Source organism: Dermacentor andersoni, chromosome 4, assembly GCF_023375885.2.
Source record: "Dermacentor andersoni chromosome 4, qqDerAnde1_hic_scaffold, whole genome shotgun sequence".
NCBI lineage: Eukaryota > Metazoa > Arthropoda > Arachnida > Ixodida > Ixodidae > Dermacentor > Dermacentor andersoni.
In genome coordinates, this window is record NC_092817.1 from 46880814 (window position 1) to 46895010 (window position 14197).

Genomic DNA, 14197 nt, shown 5'->3' on the forward strand with positions numbered 1-14197 from the left:
TATAATCAATCTTTTATTGGCAGAACCATTACAGCAAAATATACAAGTCTCATTTTCCACCTTAGACAATAGTGTAATATTTAGATAGAGGTGCAGACGCTCCTGATGACTTGATGGTAGTGTGAATGCATGCAGCTGGTACATCAGTGGACCTGTACAAGAGGGAAAAAAACGCAGGTGAAGTACAAAGGATTAAAAAGAATCTGCAACTTGCATTCCGAGATGAACATGTCACTGTGACAACCCGAGTGCTGCTGTTGAGGATTTTCTTAGCCTGTTGGTCCGCGGGCACAAGTGCCTGTCTTGCATGAAGCTGCTTAGCGCAGCTTCATGACAAGAGTTTTCTCTATCCGCCACCCGAAAATGCGCTCTGTAGCGGTCAGGCTCCGCCGAGAGACTTGCGGCAACGGGAAGGTAATGGGGCAATGTCAGTACAGATTTCGGTTGCTAAAGCAGTACCAGACCGATGGCAAGCAAATTTTGTAACACAGTTGAATATCCAAAATACTTGCTACTACTTAGAAGCAGATTGATCAGGTTTTCAAATTGAATAATACAAAGTGAACCTGCCCACATTAAAGTTTCAACCACAAGAAACACATTCCTGACGGATTGTTGACGCCAGCTGCCATCGTCAAGAATGATGAGATGCTGGGGTTGATGCTCTAGATGCTGAATTGTGCCCACGTCAAATCAAATAGCCGGCCAAAAATATGTTGTAAACTTGTTCCTTGTGGTTGGGCCTAAGCAATCCCGATGCCGCAGGTAACCATAAAGCAGTTGCACAGCTGCTAATGGATCTAAGTTAATGCATCGATAATTAACAAATAAACCTCTTAACAGCATCGAAGTATACAGGCATATTGCTAACGGGGCTCTGGAACAATAAAAGTTTCACATCACCGGTTTGTGTCAGTGTTTACTGGTAGCTTGTAGATACACTGAAACCCGATTATAACAAACTGGCCTATGCACTAAAGATAGGTTCCTTATATCAGGTAATTCCTCAAATCCAAATGCACCTATAACGAAAGGAAACAAACTTTTGTATTGTGTTTGTCCTACATGAATTTGTTGTCCTCAGTGGAAAAATTAAGTCAGAGTTACCTGCATTTTTGTAAACAAAACCATGCATAGTAGACAGCAATCTTTAGCCTTAAACAGCTTGCCAGTCACTCAAAATAGAGACTCGATAGGAGCTTGCTTGAAGTACACTGCTGGTATGTTTTCGAGTATTCTAACATTTAGGCAGTATTTTAAAAAAAAGTACGAAAAAAAAGGCCTCTGTTACAAGTGAGTGTTTTGCATGAGTATCAGTCAGGAAGTTTTGTGTGTGCAATATACAGGATAATTCACTTTATGCTGGTTTGTTATAGTCAGGTTTGGCTAAAGCCGTACAAAGAGAAAAATGCTACGTACTACAAGTGTGGATTTTTTCCTTGGCACTAGCCAAACATGAGTTAGAGCACACAATTATTTTTTTATCCATATTATCTGGTAAAAGGCGAAGGCATTCCCTGTGAAAGGTTTTTGAACAGTATGCACAAGAAATGTCCAGTACTTTTCTGCCATACAGCGGTTGCCTGCATACACAATGCAACTCATAAATACAATCTTTTGGCCGCACACGAGTAGTGGGGGAGCTTGTGAGTGGAAAATCTTCCATGTTGCCTTTTTGTATGCATTTCAGCAAATGTCTGCGCAGCATACTCTGACTAAGGTTTAAATTTTCTGGTCTCCAATCTGATGCTAAATAATACATATTTGCAATTGCAAACAAGCCACAGTCAAGCGTGTTGCACTGGTTTTGTGCCCCTTTAGTGCAAATGGTCAGCGTTGGTGACTGCAATTTTAGCATGTGACAGATTTGCCTGATGGCATCAGAAGGAGTACCTTGGTCAATTGAGTCATATACAAAGACTGTTTTCATCAGCGTCAGCATTGGTTACCGTAAGCCAGTGATTGGGATTTCGGACATGCAAGATTTGAATAAAAGGGCTTTCTACTTTAGTAAATAGTAAACGATGGCCAAGTAGCACATCTTGAAAGCCATCCCAGTGAGGAAACTTTTTATGAATCAAGTATTGTGCTACAATAATCAGGCTGTCTGATATTGAGGTGCCCTGTACTAAAGCATTTAAATCGGCATCTGAAAGAGAGTAGCGTTTGCAGACATTTAACATGTCTGCTGTCACCATTGCAAGGCTTACCATTTGCTTTTGCGATGGCAAAAACTTACGCTTAACAGCTTTGACTTTCTTTGGCCGTCCTCTTCTTGCTTTTACCAAAGGTACATTAAGTTTTGTACTTTTCGAATGCCTGCAACTGCTTGTAGCAGTCAACTGGGGTAATGGAGCTGGTGTACCTTGTAAGCTAACTGTAATTTGATTACTAGGAAAGGTGGTTAAGTTTCTGAAGAATGCCTCGCATGATGCAAGTTTTTCCATTAGCTCCTTCTCACCACAATTAGATAATACATTAGCCACAGTCTTGGACATTTCACAAAGCCTCTTGTAGGTGTAAGAATACTTTTCTTGAGCAGTGTCGAGCTTCACAGATGGCAGCAGCTGAATGCTGCTTGTCACCACTGGTGTGGCACTTGAGACCATGCAGCTGTCACTCAGGAAATGATCCTTACACCACCTGTCTGGTATGCATGCTTTGTCAAAAAGGTCTTGCTGGGCAAAATGGCGAGCTGCTATAATGTGTGCACAAGGCAAACTGTACTGATTATAAAAAGCACACATGCAACGCGTCAGGCATCATGAAACACTGTGCTCAGAACTTGCTGAAGCCACTACATAAGAATTAGCAGTGGAAGTAACCAAATAACCTACTTCTTTAAACCGTTCATACTGCTCAAGTACTTTACTTGTGGCCTCAGAAGTGCAATTACGGGCCAAGGCTAGTTGAAATGGCTCGCTGACATCATTTACATTTAAGTTCAGCTTCATTTCCTTAAACTTGGAAAATTGTAGAGACAAGAAATCCTTCTCAATATAACTTACTAATGCTTCTATTGCTTGAACCAAATGCATGCTTGAAGTGAGATAACTTTTAATTTTTTGATTGTGACACTCAATGCGATTATTCGTGTTATTACCAAATGTAGGAAGTTTCTGCCGATATGCATGTACCCACATTTCTTTACAGGAGTGCCAGTTCTGCATGTAATAAGAAATAAAATCTTTAGACGCCATAGCTTCGAGCTCAGCAAGCCTGTCTAAGTAGTCCTGCACAGTGAAGGAATAAACAATTTTTTTTAATAGAGGGAGTAACTGATCACGCTGCAGTCTAGCTTTCTCATTGACTTTTTGCTGAAAGCATTGCAGCACATGCCATGTACACAACAAAATTTCAGAATTAGGAAGAATCTTGGTCAAAATGCGTAGCTCGTTCATGTCTTTATCTATCATGACTACTCTGCAAGCAGATACAATGAACGGGTTAAACTCTGCAAACTTGGCAAACATAGCCTGCACAATTTCAGTCGTTTCATTCTGCAAAAAGGCATAACACACAGGTCTCCCACGACCTCCACCATCTTCAACCAATATAGAGTACAAGATATAGCCTTCAATGTTTACTTTATATGTTCCATCAATAAATAAAATCTCTGGGTACTTTTCCAAAATCTCACGCATGTGCGTTGTCTGAAGTAACACAAATTGCAGGTTATTACTTTGATTCTTTTCATAGTGAACGATCCAGTTTGGATTATTTGCTAACAAGGTGTCTATTTTTTCCAAAACCATTTGTCCGTGAGCCTGCTCGTTGCGAATAGGAATAGAAAACCTTTGCTTGTAATTGTTAACATCTTTTGTAGTTAATTTCTTGCCCGTTTTCTGTTCGACCAAACTTTTAAAATACTTTGGGCCAATATTACATTTGGCAAAATCAAAGAATTCTACCTTCTCTGCATCGTTTAGAAGCCTGCTTTGAGGATACAAGTCATAATACTTCGTGGCGTGATTATGCTTAGATTGCAGCTTGGTTATTTTGTAGTGAAGAGTAGGTGATTTGCACAGGCTTACTGAAACTGCCATTTCACAACCAGTACCATTGTATGCTTGCTTGGGTCGCTTTCCTGTGCCTCTTGGTTTTATAGCACGACCATGAACACAGCTATATGAAATCCTAATATACTCAAACTCTTTAGATTCTGTTGCAAATGGACTTCTATGAGACCTACTTATTGTGACTATGTGCTTGCCCTCCCTGCACCATTCATCAAAGCTTTGCCTGAAAGAAATAAAATTATCAAATGTTGCATTTAAATAAACTTTGCTGCCTCCACCATGCAATAAAGTGACAGTGTTAGGAACTCTGGTTGTGTTAGCACCAGCTCCTTCACAAACAGCCTGGGCATCAGAGCTGGCAGGCCTGCAGCTGGATGTCAAAGCAGCCTCACAACACCTACGTCGCGTGGGAGCAATGCACGCAGCTTTGTTAAGGTCACCAGCCTCTGTGCCAGGATTGCTCGTCATGTGCCCTCCATCTTGCATTGTTTCTGACCTACAGCATTTGCAGACAATGACCTCATTTGGAACACCATTTATGACAGGTCTGCACTCAGCCATAGCAACTACCAAGCAGTCTTTATTCTGCCTGCTAGCCACATGCTGCACCTTGCCAAAACTATCACAAATGGCGTCATGAGGGGCACTGGCTTGTCCTTCAAGCTTGTTACCAGAGACAGCAGAAGGAGCAGACTCAGACTTTATACTGTTAATGCATGTCTGTTTCTGGCTAACAACTGCTTTCAAAGGTGAAGCGAACTTCAAGAACTTGGCAGCTGTCACAGCAAGAACTTTGCCTTTCCTGTCTGCAGCCAGGTCACAGCTCCATTCTTGCTTGTGCAGTGCTGCAGCCTTCCGCCTCCTCCTCGATACTACCACTTTCCACTCCCTGTCGCCACAGTGGGAGACAGCCTCTGGCACAGCTGCTTCTTGAGCACTGGCCTCTCCTTCCCCCACAGGTGAGCACACAACAGGAGCACTCTCATGCTTTTGTGTGGCTCTCCTAGTTTTCCAGACACAAGTGGTGCTTGCACCTCGACCAGGGATCATTGGCTCAGCAGACCTCCCCTCGGCTTTTCCCCTACTTGGTACACTTGTGCCATGGAAAGTGGGGGAAGGCAGGCTGTCCCAGGTGAACCAAGCCTTGCTTCCCTTGCAACGGACACGGACACCGCCAACAAGTGAAAATCCAGCACCTTGAAGGGTTCTGGTAGGCTGGTTGGTGCCGTGCCTCTGCAAGGGAGCAGTGCTGGCTTTCCAGACAGGAGCTGGTGCTGTGGAAGGTCCACTTGCTGCATGCGAAGAAATTAAAATATGCAAACCAAGCGGGGGAAAGTCAGCCTCGGAGATGGCAGGGATGCTGTCCTGCCGAGTCCAACTGGTCCATGAAGAAGGTGCCTGGGTCTCCTTGTAGGACTGCTGGATGCGGCTTCTCTCCAGATGGATGGACAGGGTGCAGGCCCCCTGGTACAGGAAGTCTGCCAGCACCTTGTTACCAAAGCGGCTCGGGTGGACACCATCTCTGCTCAGGCAACTGGGCCAGTTGTCCACGAGACCACCCAGGAATGTGTAGCCGCACTCGTGGCAGTACTGCATCAGGGCACTGTTAATCCTTTTGTAGTTACCATTCAGGTCATCCAACCATGAGGACTGAGCTTCCCATGAGCTGTACTGATTCTGCCCCCGAGGAAGAATGGCAGAAAAAGCTACATGCACCATGGGATTTCTCTCAATGATCCCCTGAGCGAGCTGGCGATACTTGTCCATGCACACGCTGACACTGTCAACAGTGTTGTTAGTGCCAACGTGCACAATGACAACATCAAAACCAGCTAGCTTGTCAGCAATCATTGACAGCAAATGCTCAATCCTTACTCCTCTATGCGCGGCAACACTGACTGACAAACTACGACGCGATGGGAAATACTGGTCCGCGTATTTCACCATCGAGTCACCGGCAACCAAAACACGTGTCATGTTGCAAGCAGTGCAATCTAAAATGACACCTAGAAGAAAAAAAAAGACTGCGAGAAAATAAATCTGAGCTTTTTTCACAAACGAAAGGAGGCTACCTTCTAGTCAGCACTATATATACGTTGAATCAGGGAAATCCGCGCTAGGGTTGAACAAAGCAAGAGGTCGCGAACAAGGACAGCAAGATCGGCAAATACGCGACTAACACAATCAAAATACCATCAAAATACTTATTAGAATAGATATATATAACGCTAGCAAATATAAGATAACCCTGCAAAGCAGCTTTCGCGCATATAAAAGGATGATGTCAAAGGCTTGCGAGAATGCAGCAGAACCAGGCCTTGGGTCCAGCACCAGCGGCAGCAGAAAAGCACGACCCGCAAGCGCGGCTGACGGGATGCGTACTGAATGTCACGTGCGAACAAGCAATCAAACCACGCGCCCTCGAAAAAACGGAAATACGCGTGCATGTGACGTTGACATTTAGTGACGTCACTTCCGTGCGTTGCAGGAGTCGATCCTGTGTGGGGTCGTCTGGGGAGCACCGCGTTGCAGCAGTCTTTGCCTTTTGTTAGGGCCGCCGTTCCTGCGACCCGGTCGCAGGAGTGGAAAGGGGGGGTAAGCGTTATAGTGCCCTGGTCGTTCGAACGCTTAGGGCCCGAAAGCGTTAGGTTCACCCAAATAGACGCTGAATAATGGTTTGGCTTGGCTCCGTATATTATTTTTAAATAGGTGGCGCTAAAGCGATGAACGCGACGATCGAGCCCTGAATCGGTGCTTCCGTTCTGTCCGTGCGGTCTTCGCCTGTGTCCGTGGCTGTGGAGAATTAAGTGATTGTAGCTGTTTGATGTCGTTAAATGTGAGAGCTTGTGGCGAAGTGATTGAGTATGGCCGTAGTAGTTCTGCCCATGTAGTGTTTTGCGGACTTCACCTGTGCCTGTGACTGATCGTGTTGCCCAATAGCTTTGTGGAAAGCGACGTGGTTTGTGTGGTGTCATCGCAGCGTTTGCCAGCTCCTGGGTGGCCCGTGTGCCAGTTATTGATGGCGTTGCCCAGTAGCTTTGTGGAAGTTGGTGTACCTTGTGTGGAATTCGTTGCCGCTTATGACTGCCTTAAGTATAGGTGGTCACGCTGCCTTTTGAAGCGCGTCGAGCGCGAGAAACTTCACCGATTTTTTTTGTAAACAACGTGGACGTCTCGAAATGTTAGCTAGAAATCAACCAGCAGCAAGCCAAGTCTTTATTTTGTGTTTTTTCGAGCTTATGCTCATGCGAGCAGCAGAAGGACAAAAGGTCCGTTACATAATGTCAGTTCCATAAAATCAGCTTTGCCGCAAAACAGTCATGTTATGCCGTGAAGCACATGTAATGTATTGCGGTAAAGTATATGAAAAAGTAGGCAGGGACCACTGCGTTACTGGGGCGATTTTCTTGTATCATGGTCATGGCCGTGCGCGAACAAGGAAAAATCACGGTCGAAGCGCATGGCACAAACCTTGCCAACGCTTCAATTGGAAAAAGAAAGAAAACGAATTGGAGTGGGTGATGCTTGGAGTGGGTGATGCCAAAAACAAAGCCTTGACTTCTGTATTATCAAAGCAGTTCCGAGAATAGTCAACCATATTCCAAGCTCCTGCATTATTTATGATTGATTAAAGTATATTCATATATTGTGCACCAGCCTTAGCGCCAATTCTGATGTACTTTAATGATGTAAGTTTAATAACACGTGGCAAATATATAATTTGTGCTGTATGGTGTTGTGCTGTTTATAAGCTGCTGCTTTCATGTGGTAATGTGTAGATTGGCTGGAAGAGTTGATGCATCCTCCTTATAGAACTCATTGAAAGGTGAACCACCTGTCAAGCCATCATTGTTCTTGCTGTTGTACACCAGATTTCACAAACATGGGGATAGTTATGATACAGAAAGAGTAGTTGAGGCTTAATATATCCAGATGCATGCACAGGAGTGCGGGAGTCGACCATCTATCTCTCTAACTCAGGTTGAATGTGCCTACATGAGTAACATGTAACACTTGTTAAGTGCCTGGTTTCTTTTATTGTTAGCTTAGTTTGTGTTTTTTCTCCCATTTGTAGGATTTAGTGTGTGTTGCTGTGTATGTATATAATTGCTTCCAGAGTGGCTTTCTTGTTGCTAATAAATTTACAGAAGGCAGCGTTCTTCATTTTGTGCATCAGACAGCAAGTGAGCATGTTTCAAAGGATGTTGGATTTTGTTGCCATAAGCAACAAAAAGGCATAAGCATATAGACTGCTTGCTGGAGGTACTCTTTATAGCATTAAGGATATTATCATGCTGATAACTCTGTGCACAATAATTAGAAAGATCACATCATGTCTGACATGTCTTCTTGCCACCATGAAGTCTTGTCAGATGCATAACACGGGACATACACCACAGATCTTGGCCAGCCATTCTCATTTGCGATCTCGACCTCCTACCACTGAGCAGACTGGTCCAAGAGACCAAACATGCAACTTTTATCTGATTAAATGTAGTGTATGTTGCACAAAATTAGATGTCAGGTGGTGTTGTTGACACAGATACATATCTGTGAGCCTCATAAACTAATGTCAAAAGATAGAGAATAATACCCATGAAATGCCCTCTTGGTAGGATGGCAGTACCATTCTCTTGCAGAGATAAATAACAACCATGCAGTAGTATCGTGATATCAAGCTGAACAATAATTTACTCCAACAATAGTTTCCTTCGTGGAACATTGCACTGATAGTCTTGAAATACAATACCCATTGCTAACAGAAGGCCTTCCAAATTATGCATGACAGGAGGGCATATTTTAGGAAGCAAGAATGAAAACGGAGCCGGTTAACTATGAAACTTGTGAATGCAACTCTGCAGAAGTTAGAAAAATGAACCAAATGGAATAGTTTAAAAGTAAGTGGTTTAGAGACAAAAGGCCATTTTATTTCATGCCAGAAAAGCAAGCAGAGGTTGAAATGCTTTCCACATACATACCTTCAAGGTGCATGTACAGGGTCTGTCCTGAGAGTAATGTCAGTAAGGCGATTAAAAATCATTTATTGATTTTGTTGTTACAAAAAGTTTAAAAATCTTCAAAATACTCTCCTTTTGCGTCAATACATCGGCTCCAGCGAGACTTCCAGCTCTCGAATGCGTTGTGGTAGTCCTCCTCCGGAATGGCATTTAATGCTGTGGTGCTAGCTGCTTTAATCACATCCGCTGTCCCAAAATGATTGCCTTTCAGGGGTGTTTTGAGGCATGGAAACAGAAAAAAGTCGGGGGGGAGCCAAGCCCGGGCTGTACGCGGGCTGGGGGATCGTTGGCCCCACTGCATTAACCAGGTAGTCGGTGACGATGAAGGCACTGTGGGCCAGCACATTATCGTGGTGCAACTTCCAGTTGTGTGCAATGTCCGGCCGGATATGTTGAACCCTGCGTTTCAGTCTTTCAAGGACATCCACATAAAATTTGGAGTTCACAGTGGTTCCAGGTTCTTCAAACTCATGATGAACCAGTCCGTGGATGTCAAAAAAAAAAAAAAAATGAGCATGATCTTGATCTTTGATTTGCTCATCCTGGCTTTCTTCTGGGGAGGGGACGAGTGTGTGTGCCACTCAGATGATTGCCTTTTGGTCTCCAGGTCATATTCAAATACCCAAGTCTCGTCTTCTGTAATGACGTTGTCCAAAAATTTTCGCTCACATTTGCACATGTTGAGATTTTCTTGGCATGTTTCAACGCGATGTGACTTTTCGTTGTCAGTGAGCACTTTTGGAACCATTTTCGTGCACGCCTTCCGCATGCCGATATCGTTTGTAACAATTTCATGAACTTGAGTTTTCGAAAGGTTTAACATGTCGGCCATTAAACGAACACTTAATCGCTGGTCTGAGTTCAACAGTTCCCTCGCTCGTGTCACATTGTCAGTCGTAGTGGTCTGGATGGCCATCCAGCGCAGTCCTTGTCGTCGCCCTCTTCTCGGCCTTCCAAAAGGCCTTGTGCCACCGAAACACTTGCCGATCTGACCATGCATGTTCTTTATAAGCAGTCTTGAGCATAGTAACAGTTTCCGCAGCGGTATTGCCAAGTTTCACACAAAACTTGATCGCAAATTTTTGTTCTAATGAGCGCTGCATTTTCACTTGCACAAGAATAAAAAACAGCTCTCATGGACGGGCCCGTCCGACACTCTCTGATGTTCGGAGCACACTGACTGACGGACCGCTGCTTAGCTGGATTCCGTCACTACTAGTTTCAACCAGTTAGACCGCTCTGACATACAGTCACATCACAATAAATTTACTGACATTACTTTCAGGACAGACCCTGTATGTGGTGATAGACAAGCTTTTTAGATATAAATGTTGGGAACCCGGATGGAGGTGAGGGACATGTGCAGTAAAAACAAGATGTATAAGGTCAAAAATTAATTCTTTTAGTCAGAAATTGGTCAATGGTGTCTGGCTTCGCTTGTTCCCTGGCCCTGGATGGTGAATACAAAGTTATATATATATATATATAATTTTGTACAATCAAGCATAGAATCATTGCCTTCTACCTGAGCTAACGTATGGGGCAGAAACTTGGAGGTTCCTTGGAGACAAAAAAGGGCATTGTGTTGTCATGTTGGAAAGCACTTTTCTGGAGGAGGGTGTGTCAGCCACTGACAAATTTTAATGAAATTTATACCAATATAGCTGACATAAAATGTTGAGCTGTCACGAAGTTGAATCAGTTTGGTTTGACAACAGTCTCAAATGATGTTAAGGTGGAAAAAGATCTTCTTTTATGTGCCTTCTTCAGTGCAAAACACACAAGCTTAGGGAATCCATTTCAGAACCATTGTGTTGGAATGTAAATCATGGCTTCATGTTTCAGAATTTCTGCAGACACACCTTGACAGGCTGGGAATCAACAACGAATTCCTTGCTGCCAGCTCTCAGACTGTTGTACACTTCCTGCAGGAGCATAATCTGGGAAAATGGGCAGGCTTTAGTATAGATGCAGAAGATTTATACAATTCTTTGCCGCAGGTGCGTCTCTTGCAGTTTGTTAAGGACTGCATACACAAGCAAATAGGTTAGCTGGAATTTGCTGAAAGGTGTAAAATTCTTGTTGCAAACATTCTGGAGCTTCTTGATTTGTATTTAAGGTCAATTTGGTGGGAAAGTAAAATATGTGTCCAGAATGCTGGCATCTGCATAGGTTCCGGTGTTGCACCAGTGCTCAGTAATATTTTAAGTTATGTTGACCAGAAAATAATCAAAACCTGAGTGGGCTTGCTCTTAAAATTTTCAGATACGCGGATCATTATTTGTTTTTCATGAGCAAATGATAACTTTCGCAGAGCTGTCATCGAAGTACTTAAGCTATTTAAAGAACAATAGCGAAGTTTCAACTTCACTTTAGAAGTTCCAGAAAAAAAATGTGCTGCAACTTCTTATGTCAGGCTTACTTTTATGTGGGATCACGTATGCTGGGGATATCAGTCGAGAACTTCTAAGCTCCTTCTTGATTATAGGTCTAGCCATTCAAAACTTATTAAGTACAGTATTGCCACTCACGCAATTAGAGATGCCCTAACCAAGAGCTATCCTCACCTTATCCTTGAAAGTGTAAGGAATCTGGAGACAAGGCTTAATCAGGCAGGTTATTCAGTTTCAGTGGTTTTTTTATCTTGAAGCACGTTAATTAAGAAACTTAAGGTGCAACCAGGGTGGAAGAAGCTTAAGGAGCAAGAGCGGAAAAAAGTTGCCATTATCCCCTCTATTAATTGTCGCACAGGCAGAAAAAGGTGGCTTCTAAGTTCCAGGAGAGGATTGGGTTTTCATTTAAAGATAAGCTGAAGGGAATATGTGAAGCAATAAACAAGCACATTCTTCACAACGGGTGTCTGAGCAGGGAGGACTGCAAAGTGAAATATAGCATACAGTTTGTCTCTTGCACACGAAATGTTGTTTATTCGATTCCTTTTTCTTGAAGCCTACAAAATATATATCAGTCAGACTGGAAGGTGCTTAAACATTCGACTAAGGAAGTACCATAGTTTTTTAAGGGTTTTTGCACATCCACACCTTTCTGTGCATTGTTGCAGCATTGGGCGTCATCCAGTTTTTGAAAGCACTATTCTGCTGTTCACACACTGTGAAAAGCTCTCACATGAATTAATGGAGGCTTATCACATTAGAAAGAAAGGCTCACTATGTGTTAGCCAGCCATCCATCTCGCTGTAAGATAGCGAGGTTGCCGTGTTAGATCTTAAGTAAAGCCACTGAGTTGCATTGTGCCTTAGTAATTGTTTTTTTACATTGATTAATCAGCCGTGACGTGTGTTGCCGTCAAAACATGTGCATTCGGTGATGTGAAGGTTGTTTTGGTATGTATCTGCATATGCTAGGGGGCCGGGTGTTGGTCACGTGATGTGTGTTATATATTGGTTGTTTTCTTTCAATAAACTTCATTTGATAGTGCTGTATCCTGTCCCATTCTATTACTTTTGTCGGCATCTGTCATGCAGTAGCTGCCATGAAGCTTCAACAACTTGCCCAATTTTCTATCGTATTTTCTATCGTATGGAGCATTAGAGTTACGGAATGGGTGCCATGGTATATATATATATATGTGTGTGTGTGTGTGTGTGTGTGTGTGTGTGTGTGTGTGTAAAGGTAAAATGGTGGTAAGGTGGGGTGGTAAAAGTAAAATGAAGAGATTTTCACATCATGACTAGTCCTTTTAACACATTTACCTACAAAATTAAACACTCTGTTCTAATTAAGCACCTTGTACATAGGTATTCATATTACTAATAATCTTTCAATGCAAATGCATATCAACTTTTTGAGTAATGCTAATAACTGAACACATGGCTTTTTGTGCTGCAAGTTTTCTTGGGACTCCTGCTTCCCTTAAACTTATACTGAATAATATGCTTGTAAGATCAAAACTGGAGTATGCTTCATAAATCGGGGTATACCTACAAAAAACACAACTCTCATATTTAGTTGAAGCCATACAAAACCAACCTGTACATTTTATTGTAGATGCTTATTCCCACACCGCAAGCATATCAACAATTAAAGGTTGCCTTGATTGGCTAGGCAACAAGAAAACTTACCTGTTTATTTCACAAATTCTCAATTGAAACATGTTTTTATTACCTCCTTGTAGCTCATTGATATATATGTGTGTGCGTGTGTGTGCGTGTGTGTGTTCTGAGGCTGCCTTTTACAGGAATAGTAAAGATTGGTATGGCAAGTTGGCACCTGTACCTTGAGGTTGTAGTTCACTCTCAATGAGATACAAGGAGGTAATAACATATGTTTCAATTGAGAATTTGTGAAATAAATGGGTAAGTTTTTTTGTTGACAAGCCTGGCCAATCAAGGCAAGTTTTAATTGTTGATATGCTTGCAGTATGGGAATAAGCAGCTACAATAAAATGTACAGGTTGGTTTTGTATGGCTTCAACTAAATATGGGAGTTGTGTTTTTTGTCGGTGTATCCCGGATTGATGAAGCATACTCCAGTTTTGATCTTGCAAGCATATTATACGGTATAAGTTTAAGGGAAGCAGGAGTCCAAGAAAACTTGCAGCAAAAAAAGACATGTGTTCAGTTATTATAGCATTAGTCAAAAAGTTGATATGCATTTACACTGAAAGATCACTAGCAAAAAATCTGATAGAGCAACCTAATAAAAATTATATCAGTTTTTTTCTATTGCATTATGAAACGATACAACTGATACACTGATAAAATTACTTTTAGTTCTATTCCGGACGTATCTGTGCTATTCTGCTTGTACAAGTCTACTAGTGTATTCTTTTTATTAGTGTAATAGTGTATTGATATTAGTTTGCCAGATTTATAGTATATCAGTATCTATGTGTGTTGTGTAGGTGTAATGTGCTTCAAGGAGAAGCAAGCTTCCTCATTTGCCCAAAAAATGCGTCAGAAATAATGCATTTATATTATCACAAAAGACAATACATATAAATCAAATATGAAGCCCAGGATTCAGAAAGGAAAGATTGTTGGAACAAATATACACCATACAACAGCTTAAAAAGAATAAAAATGTGATCACATTTAAAAGAGAAAAGATGTTTAGATTGGTTCACAACAAAGTTTGCCTCTTTAAAAAGGAGGTTATTGGCAATCAAGCCACCGAATTGGTTCACACATACACCACAAAG

At 42.3% G+C, this 14197-nt stretch overlaps 1 protein-coding gene across 3 annotated transcripts; it reads right to left on the reverse strand.

Annotated features, from left to right (window-relative positions):
- Positions 1 to 6564, reverse strand: LOC126537063 (uncharacterized). Of its 3 annotated transcripts, XR_011893839.1 has the most exons (3): positions 5342 to 6564; positions 2530 to 5252; positions 1 to 152 (listed from the first exon to the last, which is right to left on the reverse strand). XR_011893839.1 is itself a non-coding variant. In XM_055073680.2 (2 exons), the coding sequence occupies exons 1-2, from the start codon at positions 5537 to 5539 to the stop codon at positions 2763 to 2765; spliced, it is 2688 nt and encodes an 895-aa protein (XP_054929655.1). In that variant the 5' UTR covers positions 5540 to 6564; the 3' UTR covers positions 1 to 2762. The 3 variants fall into 3 exon arrangements, 1 of the variants encoding a protein (XP_054929655.1); XR_011893840.1 differs by having other exon boundaries at positions 1 to 2647; positions 5342 to 5432; XM_055073680.2 differs by having other exon boundaries at positions 1 to 5252.
- Between the last annotated feature and the right edge of the window lie 7633 nt (positions 6565 to 14197).